The sequence below is a fragment of the Oncorhynchus keta genome, chromosome 12 (genome assembly GCF_023373465.1).
Source record: "Oncorhynchus keta strain PuntledgeMale-10-30-2019 chromosome 12, Oket_V2, whole genome shotgun sequence".
NCBI classification, from domain to species: domain Eukaryota; kingdom Metazoa; phylum Chordata; class Actinopteri; order Salmoniformes; family Salmonidae; genus Oncorhynchus; species Oncorhynchus keta.
In genome coordinates, this window is record NC_068432.1 from 9423228 (window position 1) to 9440788 (window position 17561).

Genomic DNA, 17561 nt, shown 5'->3' on the forward strand with positions numbered 1-17561 from the left:
TGGCACCATTCCTACGGTGAAGCGTGGTGGTGCAGCATCATGCTGTGGGGATATTTTTCAGCGGCAGGGACTGGGAGACTAGTCAGGATCGAGGGAAAGATGAACAGAGCAAAGTAAAGAGAGATCATTGATGAAAATATGCTTCAGAGCGCTCAGGTTCACCTTGCAACAGTTCACCGCTTATAGGCAGACTCAAAAGCCTTGGTTTCTCAAATGACTATCTCGCCTGGTACACCAACTACTTCTCATACAGAGTTCAGTGTTTCAAATCGGGGGGCCTGTTGTCCAGACCTCTGGCAGTCTCTATGGGGGTGCCACAGGGTTCAATTATTGGGCCGACTCTCTTCTCTGTATACATCAATGATGTCGCTCTTGCTGCTGGTGATTCTCTGATCCACCCCTTTGACCATTTCTTCCCCACAAAGACCGTAATTAATTTTCCAGAATTGTACATAATTATGACATAACATTGAAGGTTGTGATTGTAATAGCAATATTTAGACTTAGGGATGCCACCCGTTAAATAAAATACAGAACGGTTCCGTATTTCCCTGAAAGAATAAACGTTTTGTTTTTGAAATTATAGTTTCCGGATTTGACCATATTAATTAAGTCTATGATTTGATATTTGATAGAGCAGTCTGACTGAGCGGTGGTAGGCAGCAGCAGGCTCGTAAGCATTCATTCAAACAGCACTTCAATGCATTTGCCAGCAGCTCTTCGCTGTGCTTCAAGCATTGAGCTGGTTATGACTTCAAGCCTATCAACTCCCGAGATTAGGCTGGTGAAACCGATGTGAAATGGCTAGCTAGTTAGTGGTGTGCACTAATAGCGTTTCAATCGGTGACGTCACACGCTCTGAGACCTTGAAGTAGTTGTTCCCCTTGCTCTGCAAGGGCCGTGGCTTTTGTGGAGCGATGGGTAACGATGCTTTGAGGGTGGCTGTTGTCGATGTGTCCCTGGTTCGAGCCCAGGTAGGGGCGAGGAGAGAGACGGAAGCTATACTGTTACACTGGCAATACTAAAGTGCCTATAAGAACATCCAATAGTCAAAGGTATATGAAATACAAATGGTATAGAGAGAAATAGTCCTATAATTCCTATAATATCTGCAACCTAAAACCTCTTACCTGGGAATATTGACGACTCATTTTAAAAGGAACCACCAGCTTTCATATGTTCTCATGTTCTGAGCAAGGAACTTAAACGTTAGCTCTCTTACATGGCACATATTGCACTTTTACTTTCTTCTCCAACACTTTGTTTTTTCATTATTTAAAACAAATTGAACATGTTTCATTATTTATTTGAGGCTAAATTGATTTCATTTATATATTATATTCAGTTAAAATAAAAGTGTTCATTGTTCATTCAGTATTGTTGTAATTGTCATTATTACAATAAATAGGCCGATTAATCGGTATCGGCTTTTTTTTGGTCCTCCAATAATCTGTATCGCCGTTGAAAAATCATAATCGGTTGACCTCTACTACCCACCACTGCGACCTGTATGCTCTCGTTGGCTAGCCCTCACTTCATATTCATCGCCAAACCCACTGGTTCCAGGTCATCTATAAATATTTTCTAGGTAAAGCACCGCCTTATCTCAGCTCACTGGTTACCATAGCAGCACCCACCTGTAGCACCCGCTCCAGCAGGTATATTTCGCTGGTCACCCCCAAAGCCAATTCCTCCTTTATCTTCCAGTTCTCTGCTGCCAATGACTGGAACGAATTGCAAAAATCACTGAAGCTGGAGGACTTATATCTCCCTCACTAACTTTAAGCACCAGCTGTCAGAGCAGCTCACAGAACACTGCACCTGTACATAGCCCATCTGTAAATATCCCCATACTGTTATTTATTTTGCTCCTTTGCACCCCAGTATCTCTACTTGCACATTCATCTTCTGCACATCTATCACTCCAGTGTTTAATTGCTATATTGTAATTATTTCGCCACTATGGCCTATTTATTGCCTTACCTCCCTTTTCCCCCATCTCATTTGACCACACTGTATATAGACTTTTTCTATTGTATTATTGACTGTACGTTTGTTTATTCCATGTTTATTCCATGTGTAACTCTGTGTTGTTGTTTGTGTCGCAGTGCTTTGCTTTGTCTTGGCCAGGTCGCAGTTGTAAATGAGAACTTGTTCTCAACTAGCCTACCTGGTTAATTAAATCAAGGTGAAAAAAAATCAAATTTTAAAAAACTGGACAACGACCCTAAGCACACAGCCAAACTGAGCAATCGCGGGAGAAAGGCCTTGGTCAGGGAGGAGGTGACCCAATGGTCACTGACAGAGCTCCAAAGTTCCTCTGTGGAGATGGGAGAACCTTACAGAAGGACCGTGGATAGACGGCAGAATTCACGGAAAACTGAAAGCACAAACCACCGCATTTAACCATAGCAAAGTGACTGGGAATACAAACAGTATAGTTATGCAGAAAACAAACAGTGTAGTTATTCCCTCTGTAAGGCAATCAAACTAGCAAAATGTCAGGACAGAGACAATATAGAGTCGCAATTCAACGGCTCAGACACGAGACGTATGTGGCAGGGTCTACAGACAATCAAGGATTACAAAGGGAAACCAGCCACATCGCGGATGTCTCACTTCCAGACAAACTAAACACTTTCGCCTGCTTTTAGGATAACACAGTGCCACCGACTCAAGGATTGTGGATTCTCGTTCTCTGTGGACGACGTAAGTAAGACGTTTAAACAAAATCCCTAGCTGCGTCCTCAGAGCATGCGCAGACCAGCTGGCTGGAGTGTTTACAGACATACAGTTGAAGTCGGAAGTTTACATACACCTTAGCCAAATACATTTTAAATCCATTTCTCACAATTCCTGACATTTAATCCTAGTAAAAATTCCCTGTCTTAGGTCAGTTAGGATCAGCACTTTATTTTAAGAATTGAAATGTCAGCATAATAGTAGAGAGAATGATTTACTTCAACTTATATTTCTTTCATCACATTTCCAGGGGGTCAGAAGTTTACACACGCTCAATTAGTATTTGGTATCATTGCCTTTAAATTGTTTAACTTGGGTCAAACGTTTCGGGTAGCCTTCTACAAGCTACCCACAATAAGTTGGGTGAATTTTGGCCCATTCCTCCTGACAGAGCTGGTGTAACTGAGTCAGGTTTGTAGGCCTCCTTGCTCGCACACGCTTTTTCAGTTCTGCCCACAGAACTATGTGATTGAGGTCAGGGCTTTGTGATGGCCACTCCAACACCTTGACTTTGTTGTCCTTAAGCCATTTTGCCACAACTTTGGAAGTATGCTTGGGGGTTATTGTCCATTGGGAAGACCCATTTGCGACCAAGCTTTAACTTCCTGACTGATGTCTTGAGATGTTGCTTCAATATATCCACGTAATTTTCCTTCCTCATGGTGCTATCTATTTTGTGAAGTGCACCAGTCCCTCCTGCAGCAAAGCACCCCCACAACATGATGCTGCCACCCCCGTGCTTCACGGTTGGGATGGTGTTTTTCGGCTTGCAAGCCTCCCCTCTTTTTCTTCCAAACATAACGATGGTCATTATAGCCAAACAATGGCCATAATGTGGCTTCTTTCTTGCTGAGCGGCCTTTCAGGTTATGTCGATATAGGACTCGTTTTATTGTGGATATAGATAATTTTGTACCCGTTTCCTCCAGCATCTTCACAAAGTCCTTTGCTGTTGTTCTGGGATTGATTTGCACTTTTCTCACCAAAGTACTTTCATCTCCAGCAGACAGAACACATCTCCTTCCTGAGCGATATCACTGAGTTTTGAAGGTAGGCCTTGAAATACATCCACAGGTACACCTCCAATTGACTCAAATGATGTGAATTAGCCTATCAGAATCTTATGAAGCCATGACATCATTTTCTGGAATTTTCCAAGCTGTTTAAAGGCACAATCAACTTAGTGCATACAAACTTCTGACCCACTGGAATTGTGATACAGTGAATTATAAGTTAAATAATCTGTCTGTAAACAATTGTTGGACAAATGACCTGTGTCATGCACAAAGTAGATGTCCTCACCGACTTGCCAAAACTATAGTTTGTTAACAAGACATTTGTGGATTGGTTGAAAAATGAGTTATGACTTGAACCTAAGTGTCTGTAAACTTCTTACTTCAACTATAGATATTCCATAATATAAATAAATCTGCCGTTTCCAGCTACAATAGTCATTTACAACATTAACAATGTCTACACTGTATCTCTGATCAATTTGATGTTATTTTAAATGGACAAACAAAAGTGCTTTCGTTTAAAAAACAAGGACATTTGTAAGTGACCCCAAAATGTTGAACGATAGTGTAATACTTCAAAGTACTATTTAAGTAGGGGGTATCTGTACTTCACTATTTATATTGACAATTTTTACTCCACTACATTCCCAAAGAAAATTATGTACTTTTTACTCCATTCATTTTTCTGGACACCCAAAAGAACTCATTACATTTTGGATGCTTTGCAGGACAGGAAATGGTCCAATTTACAAACATATCAAGAGAACATCCCTGGTCATGCCAACCGACTGCCTTTGATCTGGCAGACGCCCTAAACACAATTGCCTAGTTTGTAAATGTTGTCTTGAGTGTGCCCCTGGCTATCTGTAAATTAAAAAACAAGAATTGTGCCATCTGGTTTGCTTAATATAAGGAGTTTGAAATTATTTCTACTTTTGATACTTTCACTCAAGTAGTATTTTACTGGGTGACTTTCACAGGAGTCATTTTCTATGAAGGTATCTTTACTTTTATTCAGGTATGACAATTGGATACTTTTTCCACCACTGCATTTTTCCAAAAACACGCATTGCTTGAGGTACGTTGTTTAGAGCAAGTGTCAGGGCTCTTAACAAAACTCCCCCATACCTTCAATAGGCGCTAAAGCAGTTAGCGTCTATGAATGGGGTAGGAGAAAATCACACATCTAATAATATTAGAAAGGGAAAGGGACATGGGATTTCATAACAAACGCGTTGGTCCACTGGCCTGAAACCATGACATGGAAAAATTCCATAATGTGTATTGCTAGGCTACATTACAATATGCTGATAGTTACATTAAAATACCAATACAGAGCCGTGGGAAGGGATAAATGCAACGGCATAAGCAGTATAGGAGTTGAGCTACCATTCATGCGTCGTGGGAATGAGATATTATTTACCTGTCAGTGAGTGTTGACTGTGTCTCGCTCATTGGGCTTCCGTTGTTTTTTTCCACACGGATTTTATCCAACTAACGTTAGCATTTTCATCAAAATGACAAACTGTATTTTGGAGAATGGCTTCGTCTTGGCTTTCAATGTCCGTCCAAGGGCGTTCCACAACGATTCAAATTCGTTTAATCCATTAAAATAAGAACATATGGGTTCAGTGTAGACTTCAATTCTTTGGTGTATTTCGTTTTTTCAAATATTGATGTAAAACAATTGTTCCAGACAGAAGACATCAGAGGTGACTGTAAACGTTCTTCTTCAGAACCATTACGGGGGCGTGCATTAAACAACGTATTGCCAATGATACATTGATAACTCTGAGTATGGTGAAATGTTACTAGAAAATAAAAGTTAACCTCTCAATCAATATCTTTAGGAGAAACATTAATTGCGAACACACTGTATCATGGGCATCGCCTGCCGCTGCCTGCATCCGTCTTTGTCAATAGACTACCGGGAAAGTATTAGCACTGGCTACCTATTGTTAATTTGTTTCCATGTGAAATAACACTGCACAAAGTTACTAATTCGACCAATGTTTTGACAAGATTGGTCTAATGGTTCTGAAGATTCCTTGTTTTGGTTTTCTTTTGATTAAGTTATCTCAAATGAAGCTTGGTTTCTCTCGAAGTTGGTCGCTTATTTACCTTCCAAAATGTTTTCATGGTAAAATTCCCATCCGATTCGCCCCTTAACCCAGACGGATTTGGTCCTTCATGCCCGGAAGAATGTCGACAACAATGAAAGTGATCCTTGCTGCGTTTTAAAAGTTTTCACGAAATTTGAAATATTGTTTCACCACTCCTTTTCAAATACCGTTTAGATTACATGAGCGATCCTCACAGGCCTTACGCTCTTTACTGTACTATTACTATAGTGCGGATGTAAATTGAAATAATTTTCCCACGCCTAAAAAGGGAGCGGAAAAAATATATACAAAAATATCACCTTTCCTCTTGGGCCAAACCGGGTCCCGACACAGCAATTCGTAACAGCAACTTTTGAAAGCAACACACAGATCTCGACAAATTCCGTTTGCTGCAGCCTAGTTTATTTTGCGGTTGAGACTACTACGTTTCATTGAATTACAGTATGTATTTGAATCAAAACACCTAGGTACGTTTTCGGAATAGAGCTTTCAAAACCTTTGATGTTAGGCTGGCTAAATGGGATGGTCATGATTCAACATCTTATCTCCATGCTATATATGATTCAACATCTTATCTCCATGCTATATATGACAGACCAGTAGATGGCCCATTTACTAAGCCTATTATTGCACATTCCAACAGATACATTTTAATATAATGTTTATTTGGCTATCAACTACATTATATTATATTGGCTAGATATATATGTATAGGCTCTATAAGTAGTAGCCAGGCCCAGCCAGTCAATTATTTTATTCTTTTTTTTCCACAAAAGGGCTTTATTACAGACATTCTGAGGAAATGTTCACATGGTATATATCTAAGCAATAATGTATCATGTTTCTCTGTCCGCTTTTGTATGTTTAGCATATAATCTAGATCATGCATTCTATTGTACTAGGTACTGATTTATTGGTTTTCTGATGTACACTACATGACCAAAAGTATGTGGACACCTGCTTGTCGAACATCTCTTTCCAAAATCATAACGTTGGTCCCCGTTTGCGGCTATAACAGCCTCCACACTTCTGGGAAGGCTTTCCACTAGATGTTGAAACATTTCTGTTGCGACTTGCTTCCATTCAGCCACAAGAGCATTAGTGAGGTCGGGCACTGATGCTGGGCGATTAGGCCTGGCTCACAGTCGGCGTTCCAATTCATCCCAAAGGTGTTAGTTGGGGTTGAGGTCAGGGCTCTGTGCAGGCCAGTCAAGTTCTTCCACACTTTGTGTACAGGGGCATTGTCATGCCACAAAATTTGTCTACAATGTCATTGTATGCAGTAGCGTTAAAGTTTTCCTTCACTGGAACTACAGGGCCTGAACCATGGAAAAAAGCCCCAGACCATTATTCCTCCTCCACCAAACTTTACAATTGGCATCATGTATTCGGGCAGGTAGCGTTCTCCTGGCATCCGCCAAACCCAGATTTGACCGTCAGACTGCCAGATGGTGAAGCGTGATTCATCACTCTAGTGAACGAGTTTCCACTACTCCAGAGTCTAATGGCGATGAGCTTTACACCACTCCAGCCAACGCTTGTCATTGCGTATGGTGATCTAAGTCTTGTGTGTGGCTGCTCGGCCATGGAAACCCATTTCATAAAGCTCCCGACAAACAGTTATTGTGAAGCACAAGGCAGCTTGGAAGTCGGTAGTGAGTGTTGCAATCGAGTACAGATGATTTTTACGAACTATGTGCTTCAGCACTCGACTCTCCCGTTCTGTGACCTTGTGTGGCCTACCACTTCGCGGCTGAGCCGTTGCTGCTCCTAGACATTTCCACATCACAATAACAGCACTTAGTTGACCGGGGCATCTCTAGCAGGGCAGAAATTTGACTAACTGACTTGTTGGAAAGGTGGCATCCTATGATGGCGCCACGTTGAAAGTCACTGAGCTGTTCAGTAAGGCCATTCAACTGCCAATGTTTGAAATTAAATTGCATGGCTGTGTGCTCGATTTTATACACCTGTCAGCAATGAGTGTGGTTCAAATAGCTAAATGCACTAATTTGAAGTGGTGTCCACATACCTTTGTATATGTAGGTTGCGGTCCAAACACCCAAACACTTAAAAGACACACCCTTGTCCACTTACCCTCGCACTTGGGGGAATCACCGTCGCCATCTTGGCGGGTGGTCCAAATGATTAGCCAAGCAAGGGAAGTTTGCAACGTAAGCCCCTCAGCCCTCGTTTTTAGTCAGCTTTGCGAGTGTACAATTATATTCACTCCGTGGCCCGAGACTCCCCATAATTAAATGTGACGATTGTACACCCGCTAAGAAAAGTCTGCGTAAATTTAAAAACAACATCAATGGAGAAGTCAGCATACAAGTGGAAGTGAAAACGAATACAAATAAGTTAGAAATTGTGCTACTAATGCACGACGGCACAAACACGTACATACAAACATTGTAAAAAGTAAATCTGTTTTTGTTTGGTTATCTTTTGGAAATTGTAGAAATAAAACGTTTTCCTTCTTCAGAAGATCCAGCTAGACAGGCTAACATTAGTTAGCTAATTAATTTGCTAGCTATCATACTGTAGGCGTATATTAATAACTATACATTTCATATAAGTAGACATGCATTCATAATTGACTGTAGAGTATATAAAGCACCAACAAGCTACCGGTGGCTGAAAACGCAATCATTGCGGGATGAACGAGTGTCGATTTTTCAGCCAAAGGTGGTCCATTTAAAAATCCCTCCCTCACTTCCACACACAAGTGTGTGCTGACAATTTACACTGATGATGGCCTGAGGCAAAATCATTTTTGTTTTGTTTTCACCTTTTATTTATGGACTTTTTTGCACTATAATATCTTCTTTGGCACCATGATGCTTCAATAAACATCTTTATTTTGTATTCAAGCCTCAGTTTTAAATCTATTCCTTTTTTCTACAGTGTGCGGTTCTCTATTTCTTCCAGCAGCCCTGTTACTGTATATTAGCCCAAAATCCTTTCAGTGAACCATTTATAGTAGGCTACATTCTGCATGACAGTCTTTTAAGCTGCATTGTATACACTGAAAAAAAACTGATGGTATTTCCTCCTTTATCTCCCTTATCTATGATCAGAGGATGTTATGTGTGGTAATATATCCGAGTCTCCAAATCTTTAGCCAATTGTCTGACCAATCTAAGTACTGGGTAATTAGTCATTAATAATAATAATAATAATAATATATGCCATTTAGCTGACGCTTTTATCCAAAGCGACTTACAGTCATGTGTGCATACATTCTACGTATGGGTGGTCCCGGGAGTCGAATATATAGACTACCATGCTTAATGCATTTTACCTGGCGACATAACATACAATTGTCTCATCACAAATCTTAATTATAATCAGGATTAGTTATAGGACGTTGCAGTCATTATTTAGTCATAAAATAACCACAAAGAGGTGCATCAAGGTGGCTCTGACATTCAGTTCAATGCAATTGGTTATAGTAGGTGATTGATGCCAATACCTCCCCATATACCTCCTTAGATCTATGATCAATAGAATCAGTCGTACAAAAAGAGATTCCAGAAATCATCATGTTTAATATAGAACATGTGTACCTGCTGACAAACAATAACAGTATTCAGTGAGTGAACACTTGACCACACCACTTGCATCAATACTGATAGGTAGGGGCCTACTGTCGTAGAGGAACTTCCTCTGTGCAATTTCAATCTTGGCTGCACACTTTCTCATGATGCTCATGGAAAAATGCAATTGGAGTACACTGTCACCCAGAGGACATATAATGTATTGCAAGACCACTTTAAAGGGGGCTGAACTTCCTCGTTTTTTTGGCTTAGCCATTAAAACTTCTTCAGGGTCGGTGGGTCCCCTGTAGGACGTTGAGATTAGCATGTGATTAGCATGAGGTTGTAATTAACAAGAACATTTCCCAGGACATAGACATATCTGATACTGGCAGAAAGCTTACATTCTTGTTAATCTAACTGCACCACCAATTTACAGTAGTTTTTAGTGGAATAATACCATGCTATTGTTTGAGGAGAGTGCACAGTTTTGAACATAAAAAGTTATTAATAAACCAATTAGGCACATTTGGGCAGTCTTGAAACAACATTTTGAACAAAAATAGAATGGTTCATTGGATCAGTCTATAACTTTGCATATACACTGCTGCCATCTAGTGGCCAAAATAGACATTGCAGCTGGGCTGGAATAATACATTTCTTGCATTTCAAAGATGAAAGTACAAAAAAATGTAAAAGAATGGTTGTTTTTTTCTTTGTATTATCTTTTACCAGATCTAATGTGTTATATTCTCCTACATTCCTTTCACATTTCCACAAACTTCAAAGTGTTTCCTTTCAAATGGTACCAAGAATACAGGGCTGCTTTTACACCTGCATTGTTTGCTGTTTGGGGTTTTAGGCTGGGTTTCTGTACAGCACTTTGAGATATCAGCTGATGTACGAAGGGCTATATAAATAAATGTGATTTGATTTGATTTGATTTGAATATGCATATTCTGAGTTACAGGCAGTTAGATTTGGGTATGTCATTTTAGGCGAAAATTGAAATAAAGGTCCGATCCTGAAGAGGATTTATTAAAGCGCAACTGGAAGCAATAAACAACTTCTCTGATAGAAAACGGCCAAAGTGGCATCGATATTAGTCAGAAACATTTATTCTAGTGTCAAAATTGCGCTCTAACCAATACTATGGCAGAACACACCACAGTGAGATGGATGGCTTGTCGGCACTGGTGGTTTGTTTACATAGCAGGTTAGAAGAATTCATGTGGCGGGTTAGAAGAACTAACTTGACAGGTTATGAGACCTAACCAGGTAGGTTAGGATAACTAATGTGTCAGGTTAGGAGACTGATGTTAAGGTTAGAAAAAGGGTTAGGGTTAGGCTTAGCTAAAATTCTACAGTTGTCAACAACTGTTATCCTTGACACGACAACTAGATTGAGCTGAAATGGTAGCCACAATGGTACAAACCATCAGTATCATAATACCTGCCCATCAGCGCAGCGGATCTGACTTTCTTTACATAAGACAACAAGTTTCCATTTTCTTTACTTGAGAAATACTGCACCAAGAACCTTAGGTAGATGTACAATTGCACGACTAAAACCTCCTCGGCAAAAATGTCCAAATTAATTACAGGTTGCTTAAAATATCATAGATTCATTCAGACTATTTTAGGGAAGTAATACTGGCTTTGGCGTCTCATGGGGAACTAACATCAGTAACTGTGGCTAGTTCGGGACCGTCAATGTTGCACATCTTTCAGTTGTATCATTAAATGCTTTCAATATTTGTTTATGAATTTCTACAATTTATAGTTGGTTTGAGGTTTTCAAATCTTAGAAATTTGGAGCTATTGACATATTTTATATTGTCTCATGTACATTGTGTTATTTACTGATGGTCCATAACTAGCCCCATAGGGATATCGAATGTCAAAGCAAGTTGTGCAGCTGCTCTCTGAATTGATGATCACTTGGGTGCTGCCAGCTGTGGGTATGTGCACAGGATTAAAGTAAACAGAACATAATGAAAAATGTTATGGTACCCTTCATTCTGTGACATTTCTTCCCCCTATAATCTCGCAAATCTCTGTTTTGCACGAGACTGACTTTATGACCAAAATGATATACTTTGTAGTCAATTTTTACACTAGAATAAATGTTTCTGAAGATCATCCGTTCACCTACTCTGCGTCTCCCAAAGACACGGCGGTTGGAACCAAAATTCTGAAATTTGGACTCATCAGACCAAAGGAAAGATTTCCAACGGTCTAATGTCCATTGCTCGTGTTGGCCTAAGCAAGCATTTTCTTCTTATTGGTGTCCTTTAGTAGTGGTTTCTTTGCAGCAATTCGACCATGAACGCCTTGGGATAAAGGCGCCTGAGGGAATGGCTGCCGTTTTACGGGCTCCTAACCAACTGTACTATTTTGTTAGTTTTTTCGCATTGTTTGTAACTCATTCTGTACATAATGTTGATGCTACTGTCTCTTATGACCGGAAAGAGCTTCTGGACATCAGAAAAGTGATTACTCACCTCAAACTGGACAAAGTTTTTTTCTTTAATGAGTCCGACGCAAAGGATATACTGCTTTGTCGAGACAAGGCCCAAATCCCTGTCATCCGAGTGAAGAAAAGACAGAGAAAAGGGGGGAAGAGGGCAGGGTGCCTTGGAAGAATTTGCAGATGAGTAGGTAAACCACCACTACCCGCTGTATTATTGGCCAATGTGCAATCATTGGAAAACAAACTGGACGATCTACGATTAAGACTATCCTACCAATGGGACATTCAAGACTGTAATATTGTATGTTTCACCGAGACATTTCTGAACAACGACACTGATAATATAGAGCTGGCTGGCTTCTCTGTGCATCTGCAGGACAGAGCAGCTGCGTCTGGTAAGACACGGGGCGGGGGTCTGTGTCTATTTGTCAATAACTGCTGGTGTGCAATGTCTAATATTAAAGAAGTCTCAAGGTATTGTTCGCCTGAGGTAGAATACGGCATGGGACCCGAGATCCTCAAAGTTCTACAGCTGCACCATCGAGAGCATCCTGACCGGTTGCATCACTGTCTCCTATGGCAACTGCTCGGCAACTGACCGTCATGCGCTACAGAAGGTAATGTGTACAGCCCAGTGCACCACTGGGGTCCAGCTTCCTGACATCCAGGACCTACAGTACCAGTCAAAAGCTTGGACACACCTACTCATTCAAGGGTTTTTATTTTATTTTACTATTTTCTACATTGTAGAATAATAGTGAAGACATCAAAACTATGAAATAACACATGGAATCATTTCATAACCAAAAAAGTGTTAAACAAATCAAAATATATTTTAGATTCTTCAAAGTAAACCCTTTTCCTTGATGACAGCTTTGCACACTCTTCATTCAACCAGATTCATGAGGTAGTCACATGGAATGCATTTCAATTAACAGGTGTGTTTTGTTAAAAGTTCATTTGTGGAATTTAATGCGTTTGAGCCAATCAGTTAGGGGCGGTATACACAAGATAGACATTTGTGGTAAAAGAACAAGTCCATATTATGGCAAGAACAGCTCAAATAAGCAAAGAGAAACGACATTCCATCGTTACTTTAAGACATGAAGGTCAGTCAATGCGGAAAATATCAAGAACTTTTAAAGTTTCTTCAAGCGGTATGAAGAAACTGTCTCTCATGAGGAATGCCACAGGGAAGGAATACCCAGAGGTACCTCTGTTGCGGAGGATAAGTTCATTACAGTTACCAGAAATTGCAGTCTGATGTCATGAGAGCTCTAGAGCAAGTTTCTATCAAGGATCTCTCTGTACTTTGCTCTTTTCATCTTTCCCTCGATACTGACTAGTCCGAGAGTCCTTTCGGTGCCTTTTGGCAAACTCCAATCGGGCATGTGCCTTTTACTGAGGAGTTTTTTCCGTCTGGCCATTCTACCATAAAGGCCTGATTGGTGAAGTGCTGCAGAGATGGTTGTCCTTCTGGAAGTTTCTCCCATCTCTACAGAGGAACTCTGGAGCTCTGTCAGACTGACCATCAGGTTCTTGGTCACCTCCCTGACCAAGGCCCTTCTCCCCCTTGATTACTCAGTTTGGCCCTGGGGCCAGCTCTAGGAAGAGTCTTGGTGGTTCCAAACTTCTTCCTTTTATGATGGAGGCTGCTGTGTTCTTGGGGACCTTCAATGCTGCAGAAATGTCTTGGTACCCTTCCCCAGATCTTTGCCTCGACACAATCTTGTCTCGGAGCTTTACGGACAATTCATTTGACCTCATGGTTTGGTTTTTGCTCTGACATGCAGTGTCATGTCCCATCAATTCTATTTTTAATAAATGTGAAGAAAAAAATCCTGTTTTCGCTTTGTCATTATGGGGTATTGTGTATAGATTTTTAAAAATCAATTTTAGAATAAGGCTGTAACGTAACAAAATGCGGAAAATAAAGGGGTCTGAATATTGTCAGAATGCACTGTATGAAGCTAATGTATGCAGTAGGAGGTACTAAAGGATCCAGTGTGTCACCAGCCAGCAGTTCCACTCCTTGCCACGCTGGCCATTCACACCTACAAAAATAGCATTGTTGACACTCAACAGGTGAAACCAGAGTCCTCTTGACATTACTATGCAGTAAAAGTAACATTCTGATCAAACAGAGGCAATGCAATATCTAGGCTTACATTAGTATTATATCTGCTATAGCTTTATACCCAAATAGCCCAAGCACATAATATTCATATCACACCCTTTTTATTTTAGTGTTAATATTTGAAGTCATTGTTACATTTGGTTAAGTAGCTAGGTGTCACACCCTGACCATAGTTTGCTTTGTATGTTTCTATGTTTTGGTTGGTCAGGGTGTGATCTGAGTGGGCATTCTATGTTGGATGTCTTGTTTGTCTATTTCTATGTCTGGCCTGATATGGTTTTCAATCAGAGGCAGGTGTTAGTCATTGTCTCTGATTGGGAACCATATTTAGGTAGCCTGGGTTTCACTGTGTGCTTGTGGGTGATTGTTCCTGTCTCTGTGTTTTGCACCAGATAGGACTGTTTTAGGTTTTTTCACGTTTGTTGTTTTGTTAGTTTATTTGTGTACAGTTTCTTTATTAAAGTACAATGAATAACAACCACGCTGCATTTTGGTCCGCCTCTACCTCACCTAAAGAAAACCGTTACAGAATCACCCACCACAACAGGACCAAGCGGCGTGGTAACGGGCAACAGCAAAAGCAGCAACAGAGGCAGCAGCAGGAGCAGCAACAGCAGCAGTGGGAGAGGCTGCACTATTTGGAGGAATGGACATGGGAGGAAGAATTGGAAGGAAAAGGACCCTGGGCACAGCCTGGAGAATATCGCCGCCCCAAAGAAGGCGGAGAGGCGCTGGTATGAGGAGGCAGCACGGCGGCGTGGAGGCACACAGGATGTGTGGCGAAGCCAGGTAGGAGACCTGCGCCAACTTCCTGTGCTTACCGGGGGCTGGAGAGACCGGGCAGGCACCGTGTTATGCTGTGAAGCTCACGGTGTCCCCAGTGCGGGTGCATAGCCCGGTGCGGTACATTCCAGCTCCGCATATCGGCCGGGCTAGAGTGGGCATCGAGCCAAGTGCCATGAAGCCGGCTCTACGCATCTGGTCTCCTTGGGCCGGCTTACATGGCACCAGCCTTGCGCACGTGTCCCCGGTTCGCTTGCATAGCCCAGTGCGGGCTATTCCACCTCGCCGCACTGGCAGGGTGACCGGGTCCATTCAACCGGGTAAGGTTGGGCAGGCTTGGTGCTCAAGAGCTCCAGTGCGCCTGCACGGTCCGGTCTATCCGTCACCACCTCCACGCACCAGCCCTCCGGTGGCAGCCCCCCGCACCAGGCTGTCTCTCCAGCTTATCCTTACAGGGGCTCCCGCCTGTCCGGCGCTGCTGCCGGAGTCTCCCGCCTGTCCGGCGCTGCTGCCGGAGTCTCCCGCCTGTCCGGCGCTGCTGCCGGAGTCTCCCGCCTGTCCGGCGCTGCTGCCGGAGTCTCCCGCCTGTCCGGCGCTGCTGCCGGAGTCTGAGGCGCCAGAGCCCCTCAGCCCAGCAAAACAATTTAATACATACATGGCCCTACCAGCCATAGTAATAGGCTAGTAACAATCAAGACCATAGCCAAAATGCTAGCATACAAGCATAGCCTCAGTGGTGTAAAGTACTTAAGTAAAAATACTTTAAAGTACTACTTATGTAGATTTTGGGGGTATCTGTACTTTACTATTTTTTTTTTTTTACTACTTTTACTTTTACTTCACTGCATTTGTAAAGAAAAGCATGTACTTTTTACTCCTTACATTTTCCCTGAAACCCAAAAGTACTTGTTACATTTTGAATGCTTAGCAGGACAGGAAAATGGCCTAATACACACACTTATCAATAGAACATCAGTGGTCATCCCTACTGCCTCTGATCTGGCGGACTCACTAAACACACATGCTTAATTTGTAATGATGTTGGAGTGTTGAATTTTACCCCTGGCTATCTGTAAATAAAAAGCAAGAAAAGGGTGCCATCTGTTTTATACTTTTACTTTTGATGCATTAAGTATATTTTAGCAATTACATTTACTTTTGATACGCAAGTATATTTAAAACCAAATACTTTAGACTTTTACTCAAGTATTTTTTTTTATTTTTTTTACTGGGTGACTTTTACTTGAATCATTTTCTATTAAGGCATCTTTACTTTTTATCAAGTGTGACAATTGAGTACTTTTTCCACCACTGCATAGCCTACATACGGTACCTTTATCCTTTTCTCTCCACAAGCATCATAACCTGTAATCCAGCTCTGCAATATCAACAACGAATGTCTGCCATCTTCAGCCTCCATATGTGTTGCTATTACCTTTCTGATCTGCCTCAAAGTCAGTCCAAAAAGGCCTGGCACATTTAAAATGGAGTGCATGTTCACTTTTTCACTGCAATAAAATGTCAAGGAAGCCTAGCACAATCAATTAGTCCCCTAACTAGTCTAAATCCCTTCCCCTTGGTTCTCAAGCAGCTTTAGCCTCTTATGAGATTAGTTGATTTCCTCCAATTATATAGCCTGGCTGTAGACCAAGCAAGTGATATAAGGCACTACAGTTACACTCTCCTCAATACTACATGCAACAGTCTCTATGACTGTAACTGTGAGGATAATAGAATTGAGTGAAATGTAGGCTAGCCTTGGACATTGTAGTGACTATAGGCTCAGCCAGGTCGCCCGTGATACAAGTCAGTATTCGATATCCATCCATGTTTGAGGTTGTTGGGAGAAGATGTGGAAAACGGCCACTAGGGGCAACAGTGAGTGCTGTTACGTTAAAGTGGGGTTCAGTTGTGCTAGGGTGTTGTGGACGGAATGGTGGATGAACATCTATCTGCTTCTGATTCCAAAGGTTGAAAGTTTGAATCCAGCAATATAGTCATTGCATTCTAGCAATATGGGTGTCACGACTTCCGCCGAAGTCTGTCCCTCTCCTTGTTTGGGCGGCGTTCGGCGGTCGACGTCACCGACCTTCTAGCCATCGCCGATCCACTTTTAATTTTCCATTGATTTTGTCTTGTCTTCCATCACACCTGGTTCCAATTCCATCAATTACATGTTGTGTATTTAACCCTCTGTTCTAAATGTTTGAGGTTGTTGGGAGAAGATGTGGAAAACGGCCACTAGGGGCAACAGTGAGTGCTGTTACCTTAGAGTGGGGTTCGGTTGTGCTAGGGTGTTGTGGACGGGATGGTGGATGAACATCTGCCTCTGATTCCAATGGTTAAAAGTTTGAATCCAGCAATATAAATGTAATTTTTGTTTTAAGCCTATCCAAAAAGTTAACCTGATAGCATTTGAAGACAGGTAGCCTCAAAATACAGACTGAATCATGCAAATGAGCAACAGTGCTGAATTCAGTCTGGATTTCAAGGTGACAAGCATTACAAGCCTGGCAATTAAAGGCGAGTCAAGTGTGCAGGGTCTACAAGCATCATAACACATTCTTGGAAACTAGTGTTTCCATGTTTGATTTGGCCCAGGCCTCCTAATTTCTCATTGGGACTGAGTTAATTACCCTTAGAGCTATGAAACAGACAGGTGACAAATGGCCTCTTTACACTATACTACTTTGATGATCCAAACTAGGTCCAGGAGAGATACAGTACTTGTGAAGTGTAAAGAGACGGA

At 41.6% G+C, this 17561-nt stretch overlaps 1 protein-coding gene across 5 annotated transcripts in view; it reads right to left on the reverse strand.

Moving 5' to 3' along the window:
• LOC118390932 (rho guanine nucleotide exchange factor 12-like) overlaps nt 1–7992 on the reverse strand; it is a 149126-nt gene extending 141134 nt beyond the window's left edge. The window contains exon 1 of one of the 5 annotated variants that reach the window (XM_035781784.2): nt 7978–7992. Coding sequence is in view for 2 of the 5 variants with exons in the window: in XM_035781782.2 (XP_035637675.1) it covers nt 5181–5212 (32 nt within the window). In the remaining 3 variants the exon portion in view is untranslated. Of the gene's footprint in view, nt 1–5180; nt 6442–7977 lie in introns of those variants that run through there. The other 4 variants (XM_035781782.2, XM_035781781.2, XM_035781783.2 and 1 more) reach the window with 4 other exon arrangements.
• Between the last annotated feature and the right edge of the window lie 9569 nt (nt 7993–17561).